Raw genomic sequence first — 24,955 nt, 5'->3', positions numbered from 1 at the left:
TTTTTCACTGTAGACCTCATACAAGTTTATCAAAATGTAGCTATTTGAGGAATTGTGAGCCACACTGATTGTTTTTATGCTAAGTGGTGATGCTAAGCTAGGCTAATTGGTTCCTTGCTGTAGCTCCATACTCTACAAGTCTTTCCGTCTAACTCAGGACAATTAATCAAAGAAGCATATTTCAGACAATAGTGACCTCTTCCTTTGACCATAAAAAGCCTTTGAGTTTGTTTCTTATACATCTGAATATTTCCACACATTCCAAATTGTTGATTTTACTGTCAGAAATTAAATAAAAAATGATATTGATTATATTTGGATTCAGTTGTAAACAGCACAGCAGCAAATCAATGATGACACCAATGTTATACAGAATGCTGATCAAGTGAAACACTTATATAGACTCACCCCTACTCCGTCCTCGTGCCTGTACTGTTTCCACGCCCGGCCCGTGTCACTGTAGAGCAGCAGGTAACTGCTGACCCAGTCCCAGCTGTCATAACGTCCCTGCGTAGCCACAGCCGTCACCTCCAGCTGCTCCTTGAGGTCCACCTGGAGCCAGGGCTCCTGGTCGGTCACCATGGGGGACCAGCCTCCGGCTCCTGAAGGAAAGCAGAGTAACAGATCCATTAAACATCCATTCTGTCGATGAACAGTGGATTGTTGTGGTTTAAGCTAATCGCCTTCGGGCTCAGGTTGAAAGAATTTATTTCCCTTGAATGGACAGAGGCAGGTTTGAAGGTGGAGTTAATCTTCAGCTGATAATGATCAACACCTTCTCCATTCTTCTAAAATAGCTGATTCATTCTGAAATGTGTACGGCCTCTGGTAAAGCACCTGCTAGAAATATTTTGGTGATTTCTCGACAATGTAAAGGTGATTATCTTGTTAGAATTCAGCGGCGGTCGCGTAGAGTCCGTGTCTAAAGCTCTCGGGAGCTGCAGTTGTCGAATGTTATTTATTGAGCAGTAACTCCCTCTTACTTGAAAGGCGACAAGTTGTACCAGAGGAGTGACCGCGACTTAAAAGACGAGACATCATCTTGATGGTGTCACAATAAATTTAGAATCAAGTCAAAGCAATCAGACAGTTTCCTTTTCCCTGAGATTGATTTGACATTTGAAAATAGCCACAGTAAAACAATTTATTGGCATCTGTGTTTTATTAGTTCTATATTTCCTGTGGCAGTCGACCGCTCGCACTGTTCTGGGGTCAGTGCCCTTTTGACAACAAACTTGGGACTCTGCTAAACAGAGAAACGTTTGCATGCTTCTCCCTTTAGAGTTGGAGACATGTGCATCTAATCTATGATGTCATGAAATACATCGTGATCTGTGAAATGCATCATGGGAAATGCAGTTTGTTTATTTGCTAGCTCTTCGCCTGTAAAACATTTTTTTTGTTTGCTGTTTGCTGGCTATATTATTATTATGATTATTTTTTAATGTTCGCTTACTTTAGGAAAAAGGCAGTAATTTACAATGAGGGCCACTTTTTTTGTTTTTTATTTCATGTCTTTATCTGCTTCAGGATGAGAAATTAAAGTTTCAGAAAATTCTCAGGTTTTAGGTGGTTGTTTCAAAGAATGCTTAGGATTTAGAGGGTGTTTTTATTCAGCGCCTTCGGGTCTTAATGTGTTAACATCCATCCTATATACGCTTGTCCTTTGTGGAGCCAATCCCAGCTGACGTTAGGTGAGAGGCAGGTTACACCATGGACAGGTTGCCAGTCTGTCACAGGCCTGACATGTAGAGACAAACAACCATTCATGCTCACATTCACACCTACGGGCAATCAATCCAGCCGGCAGAGCTTTGGATTGTGGGAGAAAAACAAGTGTACCCAGGTGAGAACATGAAAACTCAGAGGTTAGAGCCACGGACTTGTGGATAAAGACGGACAACATGACAGGGAAGTGAAGCCAAAACATCTTGATTGACCCCTGGTGGCCGGCTGCAGTGTAGGTCAAAAACCCCAGCTCTCCCATGTTAGTGGATGGGGCATGGAGCAAAATAAAAAAATCTAAGCACATGCCAAATATATATAAATTCATTTTAGGTCGTACTTATCGCACAGATATATAATCATGTGTCCATTCCCCTGGTTGCTTTGCTTTTAAATCTTTTTTTGATTTATCTTAAAAAATGGGTGACACATTGTCCATCTTTATATGAAGGCTATGGTTAGCCCACCCTGGTGCCAGATGTCGTAGGTGTCCAATGGGGCAGAAGTTGAGCAATCGACCCTTTCATCGACCACAACCTTCTGCTTCGCCACATTATCCATTCAAATAAATTCGTTTTTCTAGCTCGCCATTGGACAAGTGCGTGTATTGGCAGGAACTTGCCTTTAGCCAGGATATTTTTGCTTCATTTTTGCACAAGGGGGGAAGTGGAGACGCGTCATTCATCTTCATTTACACACAAACCCAAAATGTTCTCGCTGTGAGGTGACAATGCCAATCGTAGTTTCACCCCCAGGACTCATTTTAATCACAATAATAAGTCCCCTTTCTTTGCTGTACAATAGTTTTCTGTTTTGCACCTTTCAGAAACAGCACCACATGTACAAAAACATTTTCTGGTCTGCTGCCTCTTTTGTGATTGTTCACTGGTATCTGCTGGTGCACCAGGTGGGTGGTGCGTGGCCAAAGCATTAAGAAACACTGAGCATTGTCTCTACTCACCATCTCTTCTGTTGAGTTTGGCATTGTACGCAGCATATCTGACTGACGACTGAGAGGAGCTCTGAAAGGATGAATGGGGCAACGCTGATACCAGAGGACCGATGCAGTTATCTGGAAGAAAACAAAAAGAAAGCACACACCATTCAGAAACCCTTAACTTTGAAACATTTATTGTTGCATTTGTATTTCACATGCAGATCTGATTATGATAAAGATGGTTCTGAAGGGCTCTCGCCGCCTGTCATGCTTGGGTATTTTCAGCCGATGGTAAATAATAGAAAAATGCATCCTGGGAGAAGTTGAACGTGCTGATGCGAAGTGCACCTTTACCTGTCGGTGGCGGAGTTTCGAAGCAAAGAACTGGGGGAAAATAAATAACAGGGCAGCCTCACTTATCCAGTTCTCAGATGCCTCAAACAGTCTATTAACCCGTGCACTGACCCCTGAAAACCACACACAAAACGCTATGACTCCTTTTGTGAGCATGTGTGTGTTCGTTTTAATCCTGCACTCTGAGATTACATCACGTCCAACAGGCAGGAGCAGATTAAGACTCCAGTGATCTAAAGCTGTCAGCCTCATCTTCCTCTGACCAAACCCGCCCGCCATAAAAGCGGCGAGTCGCACAACAACATCCTCTTTGCTTTTTGGCTTCACATGAGTGCAGAGCTGCATTACGGCCTCTATCTGGGAACGTAATGAAAACTGGCACCAGCCTGATTACAATTATCCCTGCTCCCTCTCCATCAGCGTGTAGTTCACTCTTTCGAGTGTCAGAGGCTTTTTTTTTATTTTTTAGATGCCACTCCAGTTTGAGTTCAGACGGATTCTGAGCACATCTGGAGTGGAAATTGGCCATCCATCTGGCCGACAAGAGCACAGCAGAACTGACAGCGTGAGCTCGTTTTCCTTTTGGGCGTCCCTGTGAATTTCAGCTGACCTGATTTGACTGCTCTCAGATCGCTTGCCAAGAGATTCTTCTAATCCTGATTTCAAGTGTGACTAAAGTGGATCAAGCTGTTTTGTCCAAGACTCAAATTATGGCTGAGCTGCAATGCAGTTGCAGATGTTCTTTGGGGAAATGAGAACATTGGCATGGCGTCTTAACGCGCCACGACAAGCACTGGAGTCATTATGCAAGCGCAGCACTTTTAATCTGTCAAAAGTCTCTCCGATTCTACTTCTGATCCTTAAAGGAGACCTCTCGCTCCTCTCATCTCCCTTCCAATCTGTATCCATCCTCTCTTGAACGATTCATCTGCGGTTGAAGAGCTGACAAACCCTCTCTGATATAAGCCCACACCTACAAAGCGTGTTCAATTGCTTCGCTCCTCCATTCCATCTACACTTGACACGAACATACACTACAAATGAGACCTTGACAGCATAAAGAGGGCTAAACAAACCAACAATATTTTGATGGTGTAACACATGTTCTCAAATTGACAGGTGAGCCTCAATTCGCTGGGCGTGTGCGTGCAGAGAAAGTTTCTTGCAGTGTGGTTCTTGCAGGCCCTATTGTTGTTGTTGTTTACAGACTCGGAGCGGAGCTAAATGCCTGGCTGTCAGTCAGCGAAGACTTGGATGGATGGAGGCTCATTTGTCTGCAAGTCTCAGGGGATTGAAACTCCAAAGGAACCCAGACGTAAATCTCAACGCACGCACATAACCGCTGGCTGAGTGGGAACACTTAATCTCCCTTAAATCAAACATAAAGTACATCGTAGCTGTACACCCCACTGCTAGGAACCAGGTTTTTCTCGGCCGACAGAAGGACAGCACAGAAGTGACATGTTGACTATTCTCTCATCGCATTAAAAAATCAACAACCAGAGTCAACACTGTTTGTCAGTTGCATCATTATCACCATCTGACAACACGACCCTCTTAATGAAAATGTAACCCAGATAAGAGTGAGAGGTAAAATTGCAGGGGGACAATTTTACGGACATTTGGTTTTCAATTGAAACGGTGCAAGTGGGACACGCTCGAATTCACAAACTACCGTGCCTATTTACCATTATGAAAGACAGTGGGCCTTATTTACTAACTGTGCGTACGCATAGATCTGTGCTTTAACCGTGCGTATGAATGTTTGACGCACGAATCTGGGATTCATCAATATGTGCGTACCTAAATTTGAGGAGGAACTGCAGGAGGAACCTTTCTGTTACAGGTGTGTGTGTGTGTGTGTGTGTGTGTGTGTGTGTGTGTGTGTGTGTGTGTGTGTGTGTGTGTGAGTGTGTGTGTGTGAGTGTGTGAGTGTGTTCGTCTCTGTCCCTATTCACGCAAACTGATAATCACAGTTATACCATGCCATAAAATCCGGGTGAAATGTCAGGATTGACAGCTGAGACTGACTTGTGATTGGTCATTGGGACCGCGATACCACCATGATCACTACTACACCGACTTTGGCACCAAATGATGTCACAAACGCCAGATGGAGTGGAGAGGCCTTGTGCATCTCTATCTACAGTCTTTTCTTTTTAAGTATTTGAATTCTTCGGCTCAGAGGAGCGACAGTACATCAGACTTGCTTACACAGACAGTTATTGCTGGACGGATCAAGTCTACAGTACGTTGGCGATGGTCTTTTCTTAGGATTTATTGGAAATATTGCGAGTCTCATCCTTTAATACTTTTTTTCTCCAATATCCTTGTACTGTCCACTGTCCTTTCATTTTAAAATTAATAGACGCTCTCTTCTTACCATTCACTCCCCAATGAATGACTGCAAACATGCTGAGATTCAGGGTGAGCTTTCATTCTGCTCTTCAGTCTGTAAGATGTTCATCCTTATCAAATAAAAAACAGCGACACGCGGAATGAAAACTTGTTTCATCTTTTGATTTCACCGACATCACGTATCTGAGAGACACAAATGCCGTCTGGCCACAGGTTTCATTTTAAAGTGGTATAAGACGAGATCCTTGAATCCTTCCCTGTCAGCTATTCAGTGTTTGAGAGTGGAATCGACTCAGTCTGTACATGCAGTCGCTTTTTCCATTGCTCGCCTCTCTGCTCATTAGCGAGCGCCTTTACACCAGTGTACGAAACAGAGGCTCCTCCACAAAGAAATCAATTATCACAACAAAGTGCCTTTTGTACCACACATCGGGCCGGGTATTTTAAGCTCCAGCAGCGGAGGCATCGTCGCACCTGAAGCTGACTACACACGTCCAAGCCAAGTAAACACGGCTCGCCAGATACGAGGGAGCCTGAGCTTCCTCTAGGATATCGAGTCTCAGGAAATGTACTAACAGTTGAATATGAAAAAATGCCAACGGGATTTCATAAAAATAGAACACGCGATGGAGGTAGAGAAACAGGGAGAGCGGATCGGAGCAGGCTTCTCAGTCTGGTCTGATCCTCTACAGCGTGTGGATCAAACCTGTATGATGAAAAACAACTCACAGGATGGCTTAGAGGAGAAGTCGGTATGACTGAACTATTTACATTTCAGAGGGACCCATTGAACTTTTTATTCCATTATAAATTACTGATTATTTTGTAGAAAAAAAAATATAAATATGGAATGTAGAAAATACCTCATACATACTTTTTCCAGTTGAAAAATATATCTATATGAATTGAATGCATCTTGATCAATAAAATACAAAGAATATTGTTAAACTTTTATCCATTTTGACCAAATGCAACTTAAACATTCTGTTTACTCATTACTCTGTATAAAAGCAGTGCAATATTATAATATATTAATTATTATATAGCTGTGGGAGCCCTTCTACATCTATAACTACACCTCACTTATTATACACTCTATTGAATTATGAATAGATGAATGTGCCTGGTAATGGAGAACCTTTTACAATGTCCTATTTATACTTTTACTTTAGTAAAGGGTTTAAAAGCTTATTCCATCGCTTTCAACAACTCTTAAATAAAAGACAAACAGGTGTTTATATAGGTCAGGATATAAAAGTGATGTTTTTTTTCGCAAATTGGTTTCAATATTCTTGCAGGGTTATAGGGTTTAAATATTTTATTTACCTCTACTTGTTAATATTTCAAAGAACTGAAAAGTCAAAGAAATAAAATTTAAATTGCATGTCTCTGAAAATGGATCTTTGAAAGCTCGAACATGTCCGTCCTGAAAGAGCGTTCGCCTTCTGCCCAGGAAACTTCTTACAGAGTGAAGTCAGCAGGAAGTTAAAGGAATGAACATGATGGGTTTTCACTGAATGGTTTCTGTTTGTTTGTGGAGGACGATAAAGCAACTGTCTTTAGATAAATTACAACAGTGCAAAGAAGGACACAATAGAACAGATTTTAAGGGGACACTGGTTATAAAAGCTGCATTGAATAAAATTGAATGAAAAAAAACAACAACAAAAACAATATGGGATGAATCATTGTTGCCTGTTTGAAATGGCTCCAAAAAACCTCAAAGTCTTCATTTGCATAGCTTTGAAATAGTTTCTGTTCTGTACATTGAAAACAAATTAAGCAATTTATCAAAGTTGTCGTGTGTTTATTTGTCGTGATCGACTATTTTGACTGATTGTGTCATAAACTCAGAACAAGGTCCACAGGCCGAGAGAGAGAGAGAGAGAGAGAGAGAGAGAGAGAGAGAGAGAGAGAGAGAGGAACAAGAACCGTGTTACTTTGAAGTTGATCTGAATTGAACTTTGCGAGATGCGGCACTCATTGACATTTGAATTACTCAAGAGATGATCATCAATTCATTAAATTAGTTTCTTATTCAATTCCCGTTCTCTATAAGAAATGATCCGTCCATTGCAATTTTTAAAACCAGGTTAAAAACATTTTAAATAAGTGCTTCTTACTAAGCTATTTTACAGCGTCACACCATCGTTGTATTTCATTCTATCTTTATTTTATTACTCGACACAATTCAATCTATTTCATTTGTATTATTTTTCTCTTTGAATTTATTTTCAAAAACAGATTCAACCTTTCAATTTCTTTTACATCTTTAACTACTAGTTTAAATCTGTTTAAAACTGTGCTTTCATTTCTCCTTGTGGTTTTGAATGTGTCTGTTCAGCACCTTGACTCTACCTCTGTGATGTATGGCAAAATAAAAACAACATAGATGATATAACCTTCTGATATAAAACCACTGGAACCATATACGCATAGCATCTACATGACAGTGATAAACGCACATGAGCAAAGGCAGACTGTTGGAGTTCAGTCAACACAGACCACAGCATCAATAATATCAAAGGTTAGAGTGATAGTATCCGGTAACAGAGCGGCCTCAGACCCCTGTGTGGCACCGATAAAGCTTCATATGATACCTCACAGGGCCTGACGGGCTTTGGAGCTCAGTGACCTCTGCTCAGCGGCAGCCCGCGCGGAGCTGAGGTATTGGCTGACAATTAGCACCAAACGCCGGCTGAATTCAAGGAAGCACACATCAATACAAATGATTGAGAAACACTGGATACTGTAGCACTTCATTTCTCTGAACACTGCATATAATCTGAAGGGACCCGCCGCCGAGGCATTTACAGGCAGCCTGCAGGATGTTTCACTGGGCTATCGACAGCTACACATCTCATCTGCCAGACATTAATTATTCAGTCCTCATCAGGAATGGAGTGAAACAGGATTTGTGTTAATTTTCTGATGGCTTATGGGATTACTGGCAGCATTTGACACTACAGCTTGATAAAGATAAGGTAATAAGGAGGAAATATGTTGTAGTAATGAGCATCAATGAGTAATTACTATTATGTAATAACTATCATGGACTGTCATCTCGGTAAAATCATTGATAAGACGTGGAAACTTAAGTGATAACAGATAGTTTGATATCTTTATTTATGTAGGAAAAGGCAGCTAATTTTTAAACAGATTATTTAAAAAATAGAACCTCAGGTTGTAAATGTATATGAATTGTATTTGTTGGCCACTTCATCACCATATTGTATTTACATGTGTTGAGATCAGATACGTAAAGAGGATTATCCAGATCTGCACCAAATTCCACCTGTTTCTAGAAATTACAGCTCGACACATGCCTATATTTTGACTTCTGTATTTATATGCAGACTTTTTAAGTCTTATTGACGACTCAAAGCTCTTAAAGCTCACGTCACATTCACTCATTCATGCACACATTCAGAAATTGTCTGCAGAGGCATCAGGGGAAATTTGGGGTTTAGTATCTTGCTCAAGAATAATTCTGCCTTTGATCCAGGGATTGAAAAAATGTAAGCATCCGCCACCTTAATTTAACCCACTCCTCCTTTTAGCAAGTTTCAACAGAATCGCAAAGATTTGTATTTTTTGCATAGTCCTGCAAACAGACGGACAAAGAACAATGAAAAGTAGAATGGATGTCTCCTTAACATGTCGGATGTTTTCACTAAGATCCATGATCCATCTCACAATGTTTAAAAAAATTTTTTTCCTGTATGTGCCACTTTATCCGGATCTGCCCCAAAATTTAACACCTTCTTCCCTGACCCACACAACATCCTTCCACCAAGTTTCATTGAAATCCCTCTTGTAGTTTTTGTGTAATCTGATAACAAACAAGCACATTTCTATGAAAACAAAACGATAGGGTCCTCGCACCGTCAGTGCTCGGAGCCTAATAACCTCCTTCATGGAGGTTACAAAAAGGTACTTCAAGATCAATTGTATAAAATTAAAACCAAGCCTTTTTAATGAAGGCTTATTAACAGAGGTTGCTCTTCCAATACTGTATCTAATGAGAGTTTGCTTCAAATGTTTGGTGAATAACGACGAGAAGCTTTTTGCAGTGTGCATGTGGCGCGTTCAGCGACCTCAGCCGGCGGTTCGAAACAGTATTAGGTGGAAGAAGAGTTGATCAATCATGAAGAGCATGAAGACAGATTTGAAAGCACAGCATACCTACAAATAAATATCCAACATTGATTTATTATTCTGACTATGGTGGAGACGAGTGAGAAAGAAATCTATAGAGAGAGTCGTTCACATTGAGTTGTATCGGGAAAGAAGAGGCTCTTTTAAATACCAGATGTGTCTCGGAGGAAATGGTTCACGGTGGAGGGTAATTTCCCAGCAGCGCTTTACATTCGCATTTCGAGGGCAGTCATTCACACAAGACACATTTATAGATAGGATGCCTGTGTCACTGGGCTGCCCCGAGTCTCTTCTGAAATATTTACTGCTCCAGAGCTGCGGCAACAGGCGGAATGAGCCCAACAGCGACACACAGTAAAACCATATTTACGCACTGTGAGAAAACACACCGCTGTCACATCTGGTGACAAATCCTTGGTTCCGGCATTCAACGCGTTATTGGCTGATTAAAACATCCTTAAGTGGCTACTTCCTGATGCCCAGGGTTTTTGTGGATGGGTAGAGGCTAAGAAAAGAAGCCAATCACAATCTGATCCTAGAGAGTGACTGTGTTCTGACACCCTGGTTGGAGAAATAAAAATGAATTTCCTAATGCAGCATTCACGTCACATCAATTAAACCGTGATTATGAGCAACCAAGTGGGAGAAAGTGTTCACATTAGCCTCGGGCTTGTAATTCCGCGGCGGAGATATCTGGAGTTTCTGACGCTGACGATATCTCCAGCTGCAGACATGTCAACAAACAGCTGGCACGAATGTGGCTGTGCATGCAATACCACTGGCAGTTACATCAAAAATAAAATTCAAGATTCTTTATTGTCATTGAACCGCTGCAGGCAGCAACACAACGGAAACGCGGCGGCACTCCCTGAGATTTAGAAGACGGTTTAAAAATATTGGGAAAAGTAAATAGAGAGAATACTACACAAACAGAAATATACCAGTGCAATTTATGGATATATTAATATTTAAAAGGAAATATGAACATTTATAAAATTATTCAGTGTGACATAGTGTGGTAATGAACAATAGATAATCATTGGCTAACAAACCAATACTAGCATCCAATATTAACAGCAATACAAAATTATTCAGCTATTTTTACAGGATATTTACTATAAATGTACATTTCTAACTCTGTTACATACAGTTTGTTTATTCCACTGGATAATGAACTGCCACACAAACAGAACTTAAACAAAAGAAGCTAATTCTCATTGTAGATGGTTAGCACTAATTAGGTGCGTTTTCGTCCCGTTCTGTCAATACTGTGTGAATGCAGCTGTAACAGAGCCGTCTACCTTCCTCCCTTATTAGCAAAGAGCTGCTCATTCGTTGGTTTTCTGTGGCTAACATGACAAACAGGTGGGAGATCAGCAGCAGATAACGCAAACACTTTGAGGAGCCATAATTAAAACCTTGCCATCGTTGGGTCTGTCTGCTCTTTGGTGTTTGTGCCAGGCTGAAGATTGTTCATGAGGTAAAATAAGCATCTCTCTGAACAAACACTTCTGCAGCTCAAACAACTCCGGCGGAGATACATCTTCTCTCCAGTGGATTCAGTTTCCGGAGCTGCGTGCTACCCGTTAAAACTTTCATTTGTGTCATGTCAATAATTGAATCCTTCGTAGATTTGAATCAGCCCCTTCAGTATTGGATCAGGCTCAGGAAGAACGCAGTGGGTCTGTTACGTCCGACCGAGGGGACACAACATAAAAATGGCCATGGATGTCCAGAGAATTTGCAGTCCGACAAAAAGTGTTTCTATGAAAACCTGAGTAAAAGGGGTTTCTGGGCGAGTACAGCCAAAACAACCAACAACAAAAATCGCTACGAAACCTGGAGGCACAGTCGGGTTTGGAGTTTGGGAAGAGGAGAAGCGAAAGACATTTTTAAAGTTGAAGCCATATCAGTCTCAGCTCAGAAGACTAAAGTTGTTATTTCAACGTTAAGTTTAAATTTTTAAGTATCGGATTGTGATTGTGGCCAATAACTCAACGCGTGTCCTCAGGAAATACACTGAACTAAACTGAAATGCATCGATTTCTGAAGCGTTCATATTTAGACCAGTGAACAGCCCACGGGTGTTTGGTTTTTATGTTCTCTCTGCTGCAGTGTGCTGCTTTTATTAGAGACGCTGCTGTACGTGTTATAAAAGTGACTCTTTTCTGTTTTCTAAATTAAACACTGCATCGTAGTCACACTGCATCGAGAGCCGCTTCATTTTCTCCGAATGCTGATCCTGTGAAAAAAAGCACCCCCTGATTTTTTGGTCGTTTTTTTTCTGTTCCATTTGAAAACAACATAATCAATATCAAATCACCGAGTGTGAAAATCCAGACCCGTGCCTGCTCCTCAGATAATCACACAGTAGTAATTACAATAATAACCTGTGATATACAGAATGTGAGATCCAGCCGGCAACAAGCAGACCTCTGCAGTTTTTTTTTTCTCCTCCTGATTTAAAGCCGAGTTTGTTCATTCTGGAGCCTGAATGTTCAAACAGGGTCTTTCTGTTTTTTGTTGGTCTCATTTTTCATCACTGTACCCGTCCCTCGCTGATTATTTCATCCATCTTATTGGCACAGTCGATAGAAAGTGGGTGTTGATAATCCTTTCAAACCCTCTGCCAGTAACACAGAAAATAAATAGAGGATGAAACTTTCAGACTCCACGGCTATTTGGAGCATATTCATTGCACTCTATAGATTGGGAATCGGTGCAGCGTCGCTGTGTGACCAATGCAGCTGGAAATGGAAAGGCCTTCACTGGCGCCATATTCATCACAATAGATTTTGTCTGCTCCCGAGAGATCAGGCAGAAATTATTCCTCCAAATAGTCTTATATCATGTATCCATTGTATTTTCCTCTGACTCGTTACGATCAACAAGCATCTTTTTTTCTCCCTGTGCACTGAGCCTGCAGCTGACGTCGGTATAAAGCCTCTGAAGGCTGAATTCTTCATGTCAAAATATGTTTAGAAATTATTATAATGGTCTCTTCATTCCATGTATCTCTGAAGGACATCAATAATAATGGAAATGTACTGTATATTAGAGAGACATGTTTATCAGGTATTGAATTGACTGACTGATTGGCTCAATCTTGGAGGCCATCGTCCATCTTCTGTTGGTGAATTAGCCTCTGGGGACAACAACCAATATTTTGGGGCTTCCTTTGAAGATGGTGGATATACTGTATCTTCTGTTCACCGTTTATAGTCTGACTTGTTTCTTAAATCACAGGAAACACCAACAGTGATACTTTTTGTTAATGTTTTAGGTCCAGACAACATTTTGGCATCATCTCCACCAACAACTATACGCATATGAATGCAGATATGTTAAAAAGCAGATAGCCGATTCCTTCAAAGAGCCAAAATGTTCGGCTTCTTTAGCTCTCCACATAATATATCAAGATACTGATAATTATCAGGATGAATGTCACATTATTATTTCTTTTATGTTTTAAAACTGACTTCTGCTCCTGAGTAACGGTTGCAGAAATGATATCACGGTAATTATTGATATTGTTTTATTTCCCATCTATATATCAATGCAGATAAATGAAAAAGCTAATGCATTTCGGTCAATGTGTTTCAACACTTTTGCTCTCAGCACCAATCAAACCCTCCTCAAACGTGATTGGTCAAACTGAAAAAAGGAAACCAGACGTTTACGGTCCTAAGATCCTGTTCTGCATAATCTCTACATCGAGATTAGGATTATATTAAATCAGAGAATCCTATCTAATCCTTATATTGTTATAATGCATCTTTTATACATTATGATACACATGTCGTGATACTATACTGACAGTACAAGTGGAGTGAATCACTTTACCACCGACATTCCATGCTCTCAGTCAATGCATAAAAAACCCTGAAACGACAGAGTGAAGACAGCAGCATCCGTCTGTGTATCACGGCAAAGAAAATCCAAGATAAGAAGGAACAAACTGATCTCAGGGAGGTAAAACTCAAACTGCGACTCTCTCCACTTCATGTCTCCGCAGAGCTGCAGTCACTCAGAGATCATGCACGGAGCACAGAAATGCTGCATTTGCTCCTTTTAACCAAAAATCTGTAAACACAGAGTCATTTGCAGCGGTGCTGCTTTATGCATCGTCAGCTTTGAAAATTAATTAATTGTGATGTTACCTGGTCGGTTTTTCACATGAAATAATCCCAGAACAAAACCAAAGAGAATTCAGGCAATAGTGATGCTGGTAAAACATGAACATACTGTATATATTTACATAGAGTACCAGTTCTACTGCAGTTAGTTTCAGTTTTAGATGAATTTTGAGAGTACATTATTTCAGTTGACAGACAAAACTGCAACATAACAAATTCAAAAAAAGGATGAATAGATTTAATGCCGAACTTCAGCCAACATCTGAAACATATCTGTAAAATTGTTTTTGTACAAAAAGCTCACATGGGATCAGAATTAAGAGGAGGGTAATCCTCGTGACATAATCAGATATTATTTCTCTATAAACTGTCATTATATTGTCATATGTCGTGCAATGTTTCAAAACAGCGTCTTTAGATCTTTGAGCTGCCCATTTCATTCCAGTTGGTTTCGTCTAAAATTAACCTTCAACCACCAAGTCCAATCCAATCCATATACAACAACTACAGGGGGCAAAACACGTGGCGCACATCACATACACATGACAGCGCTGCAGCGTAGCCAGTAAACAAAAGTCCTATCCTCAGTCCTCAGCTATGGACGTTTTTAAAGACATTTGTGGACGTAGTGAAGATGAAACCAAACAAAAGCACACTTCCAAAACTTGACAGTTAAATTGTCTGCTTCGAAAGGCAAGAAACAAAGACAGTGGCCCTGAAAAGTAAATTAGAACGTCAACTTACAAAATACAATAGCAAATGAGAAAAACACAACGACAAATCACAAAACACATCAGCAATAACTTCTGATGGAAAAGGTACCAACAAGTCTCGCTGCTGATTGGACGGACCCACTTTAAAATACTGAGAAAACGCGATTTGTTGTTGTGTTTTCATCTTTGTCGTTGTGTTTTGTGATCTGTTGTTGTGATTGCTGCTCCGGGGCCACTGTAAATAACATAATAACACAAAATAAAAGCTTCATGTATGGCTTCCGTCGTCTTCTATCTTTTTTCCTGCACCAAGAAGGTTACTTTTTTTCATCTTTCATTTTCTGTGAGCAGGATTACTCAAAAACTACTGAGACGATTAAAGTTTGGAGCAGATCCAGGATTTATTTTTGTTTAACATGGCGAGATGAGCTGCTAACCTTGGTGGAGGTACACGCTCTCCATGTGCCCTTCTAGTTGCCTGTTGTTTTCTGGGCAAATGAGAAGGAGGATGTGATCAGATCTTAATTGGATCTGCTTGTGGACGCGGGGGACACGTATTAAGAGGAGGTGTATTTAAATGTAATCAGGATGAAATCATATGCAGCTATGATCTGGTTGTGAAACCCATTTTTATGCCAGGTGTAAATGGAGTCTCAAAATAAGTTTATTGTATGTTTAAACATGAGGAAAAGTGCCGGCGCACCTGTCACACCCTGGTGTTCTGCCTCATTTACCTTCTGATAAATTCATCACGCCTTGAATATGTACAGCGGAAGGTGTTCCTCCACTGCCTGCTCCACATTCATTAGCAATGAATGAATCTGCAATGAGTGAACCTGCAGCTGCATCGCCTCCTTCGCACACACACACACATACACACACCATCACTCCTGTCATTATGCTGAATGCCAGCCCGGCTCAAGCACGTTCTAGGTGCTTCAGATGGGGAATAATTAGTTGTGAAGTATCCGCCTGCTGAGCAGACTTGAAGCAGGGAAAATTTTAAGTAAATATATGTGGGCGGTGCATTGCCACACGGGGAACAGATTCAAGCTCATAAAAGATGAATGTCTGGTGCAGCGGCCTCTACCTGCTGTGAAGAAATCACTGTAATTGTAGCAATATTCCTCCAACCCGTAGTGAAAGGGTCCTATCGGCTAATGGAAGCCTTGGGTTTCCTCTCATAGCAGGAAACGCTGCCTTGAAAGAACATTGTGGTGAAAGTAACAAATATATGAAAAATGAATGTAATTGTAAAATATATTGAAAACAAATTGTACATTAGTTTTTTCGTTTTCTCTTTTGAACAGTTTCAGTTGTCATTTTTGTAAAGTTTTTATATCAAAGGAGATGTTTCTTCATATCTTGTTTTCATTATTTGTATCTTTTCGATGGCTCGGCTGGAAACAGGATTGTTTTCTTCCATGTGTGGGTACGGGAGTGTGTTCGAACAAAATAGCTCAAAAGCACAAACATGGTAGGAATACGCCACATGATTAGCTCTTAAAGCTGATTTGTAAAAGTTCAATGGTCAAAGTCCACAAAAATAGGCACTAGAGACAATCTGAAGCTTGTATAGATTAAAAAAAACGATTTCCCATCACATGATGTCATTGCATAAGTGAGATGAGAACAAAGAAATCACATAATGACGTCCTGCATAGTTCAAAACTGCATTTTTCCAGTTATCTCTGCAACCTTTAGGATTATAGACAAAACCTTGAAGCTTATATCGTTTGAAAAATACTTTATGATCATAAGGGGGAAATGATATCATCACTATAAAGTCAGACATCATATAGTGTAATTTTGAATGACAAGCAAATTTGGGTGACTAGATCCTGAAGGTCTTTTCTGAATGGGAACAACATAAATCCCATTGCTTTTTGGGTAATTTATAAATGATCCAGCTTTAGTATCTAGACTGCTTTCAACTGTACAGGATATATTCTTCTCCACTGAAGTGGCTCTGTTCTATGAGCCTATGTTTATTCCATCCATTCACCTTTGTATGTTTGTAAACAACATTCTGCTATACAGTTACATGAAAGGAAATTCAAATTGAAATGTATATATTTCAACAGATTAAGTATTTGCAGATTTACCAGTGGCCAGTGAAAACAAAAATAAACAGGACAAACTTGGAGTTTACAAAAAAAGGTGTATACGTCTACATCTGAGGATATACATATGCAGCCTCCGGCCCAAACACCGAGCCGAGCTAAGATAAGGTGAGCTGAGCTTCGTGCTGAGTGCACCAAGACAAATCTGACACCAGTCCTCCATCCTGATCCTGACAACCAACAAAAGAAGCTCACCTCAAAATGTCTTCAGTAACTAAACTTCACTGGGTAACTGTGGTCAAATTAATGTCATGCCTCACTCTTCTTGTCACGGTAAAAGTTATCAAATTCACTTTAGAGCTGGGTGAGAATAGTATTTCAATTTCAAGTTAAATGTATATAAATCCAAGTGAGGAGGTATAATTTTCTGCCTCTGATTTGTAAAATGTTTAGCAAATGTTCCTCACTCTCTGTTCATAAAGAAAAGTTTAAAACAAAAACCACTGTCGTTAAATCTAAAAGAAATAATAATGCAAAATGTATTGTGCTAATTATCGATATCAGCTGATATGAAAATGTTTATCTTAATAAACGTATGTCCGTATCGTCGAGCTCTGAATTACTTAATACTGTTGTAATGTACATGTTATTGATCATATATTTAAACCCTATAAGCATAGTTCTTTGATATTGTAATCATCATCGTCCAACAGCTCCTTCCAGCACGATCATGCTCCGTGTCATAAAGCAAACATTGTCTCTAACTGGTGTCATGAACATGACCATGAACGTGAGCTCCGTGAACTTCAGTGGCCTCGTCAGTCAACACAATCACCTCCGAGATGTGGGAGATTGGCAGCGTGAACGTGCAGCTGACAAATCTGCAGGAATGATGTGTCGAGTAAACATGGAGCAGAATCTCAAGCCCACGTCGTGTAAATCCATAACAGGGTGGAACTCGCCAGAATGAGTATGAGGCTAATGTCAAAACAATCTCTCAGTCCATCTGCTGTTGTCTGACGATGAATTTCGCTTCTGGGTACAACGGCAGCAAATTTGGGTCAAATGTTCCTCCACACAAAACACAAACAGTGATACTTTATGAATGGTGTTTTAGGTCCAGACGACATTCACGCTAAACTCCAATAAAAGTTACCTTCATGTGAATACAGCTAAATTAAAAAAGCCTGATGAATTCCATTTAAAGTGCTCCACCTCTCTTGCTTTACCTATGGGCAACCAAAGCCGGCTCAATCGTGATTCGCCGAAGCAGGGACCAGAAGCGTCCACTAAATCTGGTCCCTTGTTTAAAGATTCTACATATTCACATACAGAAGCTGTTTATATGGATTACTGAAGTTCCCTGCAGAGTAGATATGACCAAAATATCTCCCGATATCCCTAATTATCACGATAAATGTCACGTTCATGTTCCTCTGAAGTTCAACGACTGAGTTTAGCACCTCAGTGTTGTTTTATTGCCCATCAGCCCTTTAACAGAGTATATTTTACTGTATTAAACTATTTAGAAAGCGAGAAAATGTAGTTTTACTGTCATTTAGTGACACAGCATCAAGTAACTGCTGCTGATCGATGACCGGCTAAGCGCTGACATCACCGACAATGCGTCACTGTCCCTTGGTGAAGCCAAACAAAGTGCGAAAGGCTCCATGAGGGGAAGAGCACCCGCCACCTGAAAAAGGCCACACAAAACAACCATGACACACGACTCTGCCCCGCTCCCCACCCATCCCTTTGTTCCTGAGCGATAAATATGAGAGCAGCTTTTTGACCTCCAGAAGCATCGCAGTGCTCCGTCTCTGCGCGGCACGTCAGCCCTGATCACAGCACACATCTGAGAACCACGGGACTGTCATAAATGAGTAATGCAGCTGTCAGTTTAGCTCAGTTCCTCACCTTAACATAAAGTGCTTAAACCCTAACACAAGCCCGGTGTCACACTTGCCCTCAGAGAGCAGACAAACAGATCAAGTGGTGTCATGCCTCTGGTGTATTGGTTTAATGATACCAGGAAAAAAATTAACAACACATCCGGAGATACTAAAATGTTGCTTGAAATGAACAGATGGTTTGTGTTATTTATAAAGGTAGGGGCATCCTCCAGGGAGCATGATAGAATGTGTTTACCAAAAATCAGAAAACACATCATCGGATTTTTAAATAAAAATTGTAAATTGGTAAAAAGTTGTGTAAAGATGTGTCAAAAATAATATTTCTTTAGGCCTGAAAGTGGATTTAGTGCGAAATGATAAAGTTTATCCTCTGGAGAACATGATTGTCCTGAGTAGAAATGATCCGCCACACAGACGGTAAATAAAGATGACAGCGCCTTAAATGTGATGCCAAAACATCTGGATCGCCCACTGCTGGCTGGCTCATAGGTCCTAAACCTCCTCCATGTTAGCACATGGGACAGGGACCGAACTAAAAAAAACATCTAATCACACATTTTGATATAGATAACCTGTTTAATACAGGTCAATGTAAAAAAAAAAAAATACTACAATATTGAAATACTTTACAATGTACTAATCACAAAATAAAGATAAAGAATCATAACCGCCCCCTGGTGGTTAGCTGCAGTATAGGTCGACGAGTCGTCGATCTTTGTGTACAGTTGATGATTTGCCAAGTGTGAAAGTGGAGATTTGTCCATGATTATAAAGGAAACTTAATCTTGAGTTTTTGTTGAGCTACGGCTACTTTCTGTCTAATTTCAATATTAATTGTTATTTTTGCTTTATTTAGTTTGTTTGCTTCATATATATATATATATATAGTTGTTTTTTGTTGTGTCCATGTGGGTAATGTCAAAGAAATTCAATTTAAATAAATTAAAACAATTCATATTAAATCTTTTTGTTTTTAAGGTGAAGAGAAACGAGCACCTTGGGTGAGTGTTACTCAGAAACAGGTGACATATAAAAAGCTGATAAAAAAAGGTGAAATTATACCATCCTGGTCTGGAGACAAAACCTGTTCACAGCCTGAGCTCGTATATCACTGCTCTATGTCTCCTGTCTCTACTTGTGATGGAGGCAGGTTGTGTTTTAATTAACACTTTTTTCTTTTTTCAATTGTTCTCCATGTGTGCTTTGGCTGCGTGCGTGCACACACACACACACACACACACACACACACACAAACATACATGTACACAGACACTGATGCAACGAACAGACCCTGTATATTGATGTGTTCTGTCTGAAATCTGACATTTACTGTAAAATCAACAACCAAAGCCCCGATCTGCCGCCCAGTTTACGACATTCTCCCAGCTGCTATCCTGCTAATAAATCCACAGATCACTGTGTGACGCCTGTCTGTCTGTCTGTCTGTCTCTCTGTCTGTCTGTCTGTCTGTCTCTCTGTCTGTCTGTCTGTCTGTCTCTCTGTCTGTTTGTCTCTCTGTCTGTCTCTCTGTCTCTCTGTCTCTCTGTCTGTTTGTCTCTCTCTGCGTGTCTCTTTGACTCTCTCTCTCTGTCTGTGTCTCTCTCTATCTCTCTCCGTCTGCACTTCAATTGCCAGGTGTGTTTCTGAGCACCCTGGGAAGTGCTGTGCCCACTGTCGAGTGCTCTAAGAACAGTTGTCCAGACACCAAACCCTGACACCCCCCTCCCGTCTTAATTTTAAACTGTACTTGCTGTGATGTCACTGATGATGTCAAAACCATGGAACAAATACTACAAATAAAGATGAATAACAGAAAACAGGACAAACCTTTAAAGGTATTTCTTAGTAACTATGACACTTTTGCAAACACTTACTAGTAAAGTTAATATCATCTAAAGCAAAATGGCTGCAATAAATCCTACATTTATTTAAGGTATAATGTTTAGGTTTGTTGAAACGTACTAAGACAATGACAGGTGTTATTTTGAAAATGATATATCTTATTTATAGCTTATTGATGAGTGTGGACACATAAACACCTCACTAAGGAGTCTATTACAAAATAATAATAATAATAATATTAATAATAATAAATAGCATTACTGTATAATACAATTGTAAGATATTACTGTGTGAATACCTTGAGATCATGTATGTTGAGTTTTTGTAATTTAAAATGTAATTAAATTTGGTTAATTGAATACATTTTTCCTATATAAATGTCCATAGGATTTGCCTTTGATTCTGACAGTGTGTTTAAAATCAGGTTCTATAGCAAATATACATATTCATTCATATTATTCGTATATTGATGCATATGGTTTGTACACAATTTCTCAAACAACTTAATAGGATTACATAATTTATTATAACCACTACTAGTTACCACTATGAATTAATCTGCTGATCATTTCCTTGACGTATCCATTAATCAATTGCTCTATAATATAAATAAAACAGCATAAGATCTGACTTCCAATTGTTTGTGTCGTCCAGTATTTAAGATTCAGTTTACTGTTCAGAAGCCAGGCGAAGCAGAAGCTCTTACAATATAGTGTTTCTAATCCACACACATCAACACACATGTTAATGCAATCAGATTCAAAACAGCTTGATATGAAATGTAAAATAACTCGGTTCATAGAAGCACCGTCTCCATCAGACTACATCTGAGTGTGTATGAGTGCTGGGTCCTGTATGACAGCAGCCCCCTGCACAGTGGAGCTGGGGCCACTCAGCACTTTCTCCTCACCATGTCCAAACACTGACTCCTGCAAATACAACATACGAAGAAATGGAAACATGCGTGCGTGACAGAGCCGGAGCTGCAGAGCGCGCTGCACCTGTCATGTGCGCCAAGAGGAACGGACCTGTTTGCTTGACCTTCACATTACGCACCAGGCAAAACCAGGAGGGAAATATCAACTTCTGCCCAAACCACCAAACACGTCTCTGGGGGAAAAAACAGCCTGTCAAGTGAACTTCAGCACATCTGCTCAAAACAGTCGCTTCAGCCTCCAGCTCCTGCAACAGCGGGAGGAAGAAGCTGGAGCAGCAGCAGCAGTAGCAGCAGCAGCAGCATCCAGGCGTAAAAACTCAGCAGCCTCCAGTCCGGAGCCAGGAGACAGGAGCTCACAGGTGAGCTGGGGCGAAATACTCACAGTGAGAGGCGGCCGAGGCTCCGCTGAAGACGCTCAGAGTGTAAAGGGAAACCATATGCAGCAGAAAAACCATCTTCCCAGGCGTAATGTGGTTTATCCGTGCGTCCGCGGAGAGGCAGAGACAGGGCGGATATTCCTCCTCGCTCCTCCGGCGCGGAGGCATAGAAGGATGTGGAGGAGCAACCCGCTTCCACGACGACACTCCCCGACTGAGACACTGCCTCTTGCTCCCTCTCCTCCTCCTCCTCCTCCTCCCTCCCTCCCTCCCTCTCTTCATTGGAAGAACAGGAGCACTGTGGTGATGCACATGCAGCCGCTGCAACACACAAGCAGCCGATCTACAGAGAGAAGCAGCTGCAGCTCCATACATGTGCACGCGCTCCTGTGAACTTTACACCGACATCACATAAAATGCACACATGCCCTATGTATGTGAAGGCGCTGACAGGTGGATAATGAATCAATATGTGAGCTATACTCTGCAGCTTTTCGTGGATCAGTGTGAAGCATCGTCTCACTGGGAGTTTTGCCATTTTACTCATGTGTTGTGCAAAGAAAAGAAAATGTGCAATGTTTTTAATCTCATTTTCAAATGTATTTATGGGTTTGTTATTGGCTTTAATAGCATGACTTAACTACAAAAACATAAATAATAGTATATTTTAAAACCAGATAAGATATATGAATATCCATAAGTAATATTTGTTTAATATTTTCCTTTATCATATTTGTTAAATTCTCTTTCTCTTTGTTAGACCTGATTAACTGGTGTCCATACACCTCCAGGATTGCAATGTCCTGACACCTTTTGCAATAACAACATAGAAATCCTATTTTGCTCTTTAGTAACCATCTTACTTTAGTGCATTTTTGTTAAGCATTGTATGGTTTTATGAGCTTTCATCAATTACATTAATAACAGTTCATTCATTAGTTTGTCTATGATTTACCGAAACAAAGTTGTGCAAAATTGCCTTACATGCATGATACATATTAATTTGCTCTTATAAATCGTATTAAGACACAAATAAGGGACAATGGGTTTCTCAGTTAGCGAAAAGAAATAGTTCATAAAAGTACATATAAGGTTGTACGATAATCTGTCATGTCTATAATTGTTAAAGAGCTGTTTTCCGTCCAGAGGACGTTCTGCCCTTTTCCTGAAGGTGAAACAGTCCATTGGAAAAGCTCTGAAAAAACTAAATGCTGGAGAAAAGGTTTACCACAACCTGATGACCCAGAATGTATCATTATTAATCTATTATAACTGAATATATGTAATAGAGCCATTATTTACACTTCATAAGTTGTATCGTTTGGTGTGTGATCATGACAAACTATCGTTAAACACAAAGTATGGCTGAAGCTGAAGGAAATGTTATTGGTTTTTCACAAAACATCTGTAAAACTTCATGGGGGAAAGGACATGTTGAACTATATTGAAGTTTTTTATCTCATGAAGAAACTGAGAGAAATCTTCAAATTCAGTGTAATTCATCCTCTGGGGAACATGAATGTGTGCACAAAAGAATCACACATATGTTAAGTTCACAGAGGGAAGTGTTTGTAGAAAGGTGTGAACCACTAATAACAGCAGGAGGTAGTTTAATGAGACTAGATGAGAATTATGGACACTTGAATATGATTGTTTATGCCGCTCACCCCAGGCCACACTGGTGTCACACCACAGCACCTTCAGTGATAGACTAGGACCGGAGCACCAAGACTTTTCTTTTTGTGGCCATCCAACTGTATAACTCCTCCTGTTGTTTGTTAATCATCAAATTAATTCAATATCATATGAAATATTTTAACTTATTTCAATATCATGTGTAATATTTTCAATTTATTGCAATATCATGTCCAATATTTTATTACAAGAATTTCCTTCTGGGATTAATGAAGTCTTATCTTATCTTCTTATATAACATGTTTATTTTTATTTTGATATGTTTGTGTTGTTTATGATGTTTATATTCAGGGTTGTTCTTAAATTATTTGCATGTCATACGATCATATTAATACTGTAACACCATGTATAGATGTTGGGATGTGTCTGGACCAAAGTGAGGGACCAATGATTACCACCATTCAGCGCCATGTTTTACATGTCACTAAAACAATATTGAGACAAACGGCTAAACTGTTGCACCAGATCAGTAAAATAGGACAAAAATATACGAGATATAGTTGAAGGGATAAATGAGATGGTAATAGTGGAAGACATAGAGCAATAGACGTAGTAAAAATTAACAGAGGAAGCAGAAGTGGTGCATTGTGCAGCTTTATGTGTTTCTCTCCTGGTTTTCCCCTCTGGCTGTTTCACTGCTCATATTACATGGTCATCTTTTCCTCTGAGTAAACACTGCATTTATTTTCTGGGTCTGAGGATGTGTCATATTCTTTGTATTTCACTTTTATTTTGGTGGAGACGTCTACAGGCTGCAGCGTTGTCACTCAGTCCTTTTTTCGGACTAATGTCTTTCTCGGTTTCACTGTCCACATAATGCAGCACTTTGGAGAATGTGTTCACTGCAGAAATAGCATTAAAGTAGATTTTGAATTTATGCTGTAGATGTCCGACAGGCTGATGCTCTTTGTTACTTTTGTTGTTATGGCGAGTTGATAAAATGTCTTTGTTCTCACTATAAATGTCAGCGGCGTATTTTATTCACTTCAAACATGCTTGAAGAGACATTTAAATATGCAGCTTGGAATAATAAAATGTGTCTGATAACAGTTGAGTCACTTAAAAATTAAAAATTACTTTTGCACATTGAACTGTGAGCAGACTGTGAATATGCAGATAATTTATTTCTGCACTTTAATCACTGAAAACAAGGCGTCTCCAAATTCTCCAAATAGGTGGTTGCTCGTGTGTGTGTGTGTGTGTGTGTGTGTGTTGGCGGCTTCAAGTTTCAATATCACAATGTGTTTAGCTTCATTTCGCACCGTGATTGGTTTTGACGTCATATTTAAGTTGAGCACATGAAACTTTCTTCTTTCTGAAGACAGATGTGAAAATGTTTGACTCTGACACATGAATCAGTCTGAACAGTAAAGGTCAAACATCAAAGATAAAATCAAATAAATGATAAGCGTTGGAGCAGTGAACCATACCCTGCACACACTTTAAATATATATCACTCAATGCTAAGTTCTTTATATCGTACTAATACCTTTTCATTTATAAGACGATGATGAATGATCGATTCATCTAAATATGCTTTAAATTGAGTCTCTAATTATTATATTTTATGAAATGAGTTTATGTTTTCAATCAGGATGTTGCATTCTCACCATATCATCATAAATTATTTTTCAATTTATATAAGCTTCAGGTCTTCTACATGTTTATACTCCTATAGGAGGCACAGATAAAGAATTTTTGAAATATGCATGGTGTCATTTCTGACTTCATTGTGACTTATTCATTA

At 39.8% G+C, this 24,955-nt stretch overlaps 1 protein-coding gene across 1 annotated transcript in view; it reads right to left on the bottom strand.

Moving 5' to 3' along the window:
- LOC117755036 (contactin-associated protein-like 5) overlaps positions 1-21,810 on the bottom strand; it is a 96,304-nt gene extending 74,494 nt beyond the window's left edge. The window contains exons 1-3 of the mRNA XM_034574501.1: positions 21,519-21,810; positions 2,687-2,797; positions 409-602 (exon numbers count right to left, since the gene is read on the bottom strand). Of these exons, the coding sequence (XP_034430392.1) occupies positions 409-602; positions 2,687-2,797; positions 21,519-21,795 (582 nt within the window). The 5' untranslated portion in view covers positions 21,796-21,810. The remainder of the gene's footprint in view (positions 1-408; positions 603-2,686; positions 2,798-21,518) is intronic.
- Between the last annotated feature and the right edge of the window lie 3,145 nt (positions 21,811-24,955).

The sequence above is a fragment of the Hippoglossus hippoglossus genome, chromosome 21 (genome assembly GCF_009819705.1).
Source record: "Hippoglossus hippoglossus isolate fHipHip1 chromosome 21, fHipHip1.pri, whole genome shotgun sequence".
NCBI classification, from domain to species: Eukaryota; Metazoa; Chordata; class Actinopteri; order Pleuronectiformes; family Pleuronectidae; genus Hippoglossus; species Hippoglossus hippoglossus.
The sequence above is the reverse complement of the archived record's forward strand: the minus strand, read 5'-3'. Positions and strand labels throughout refer to the sequence as shown.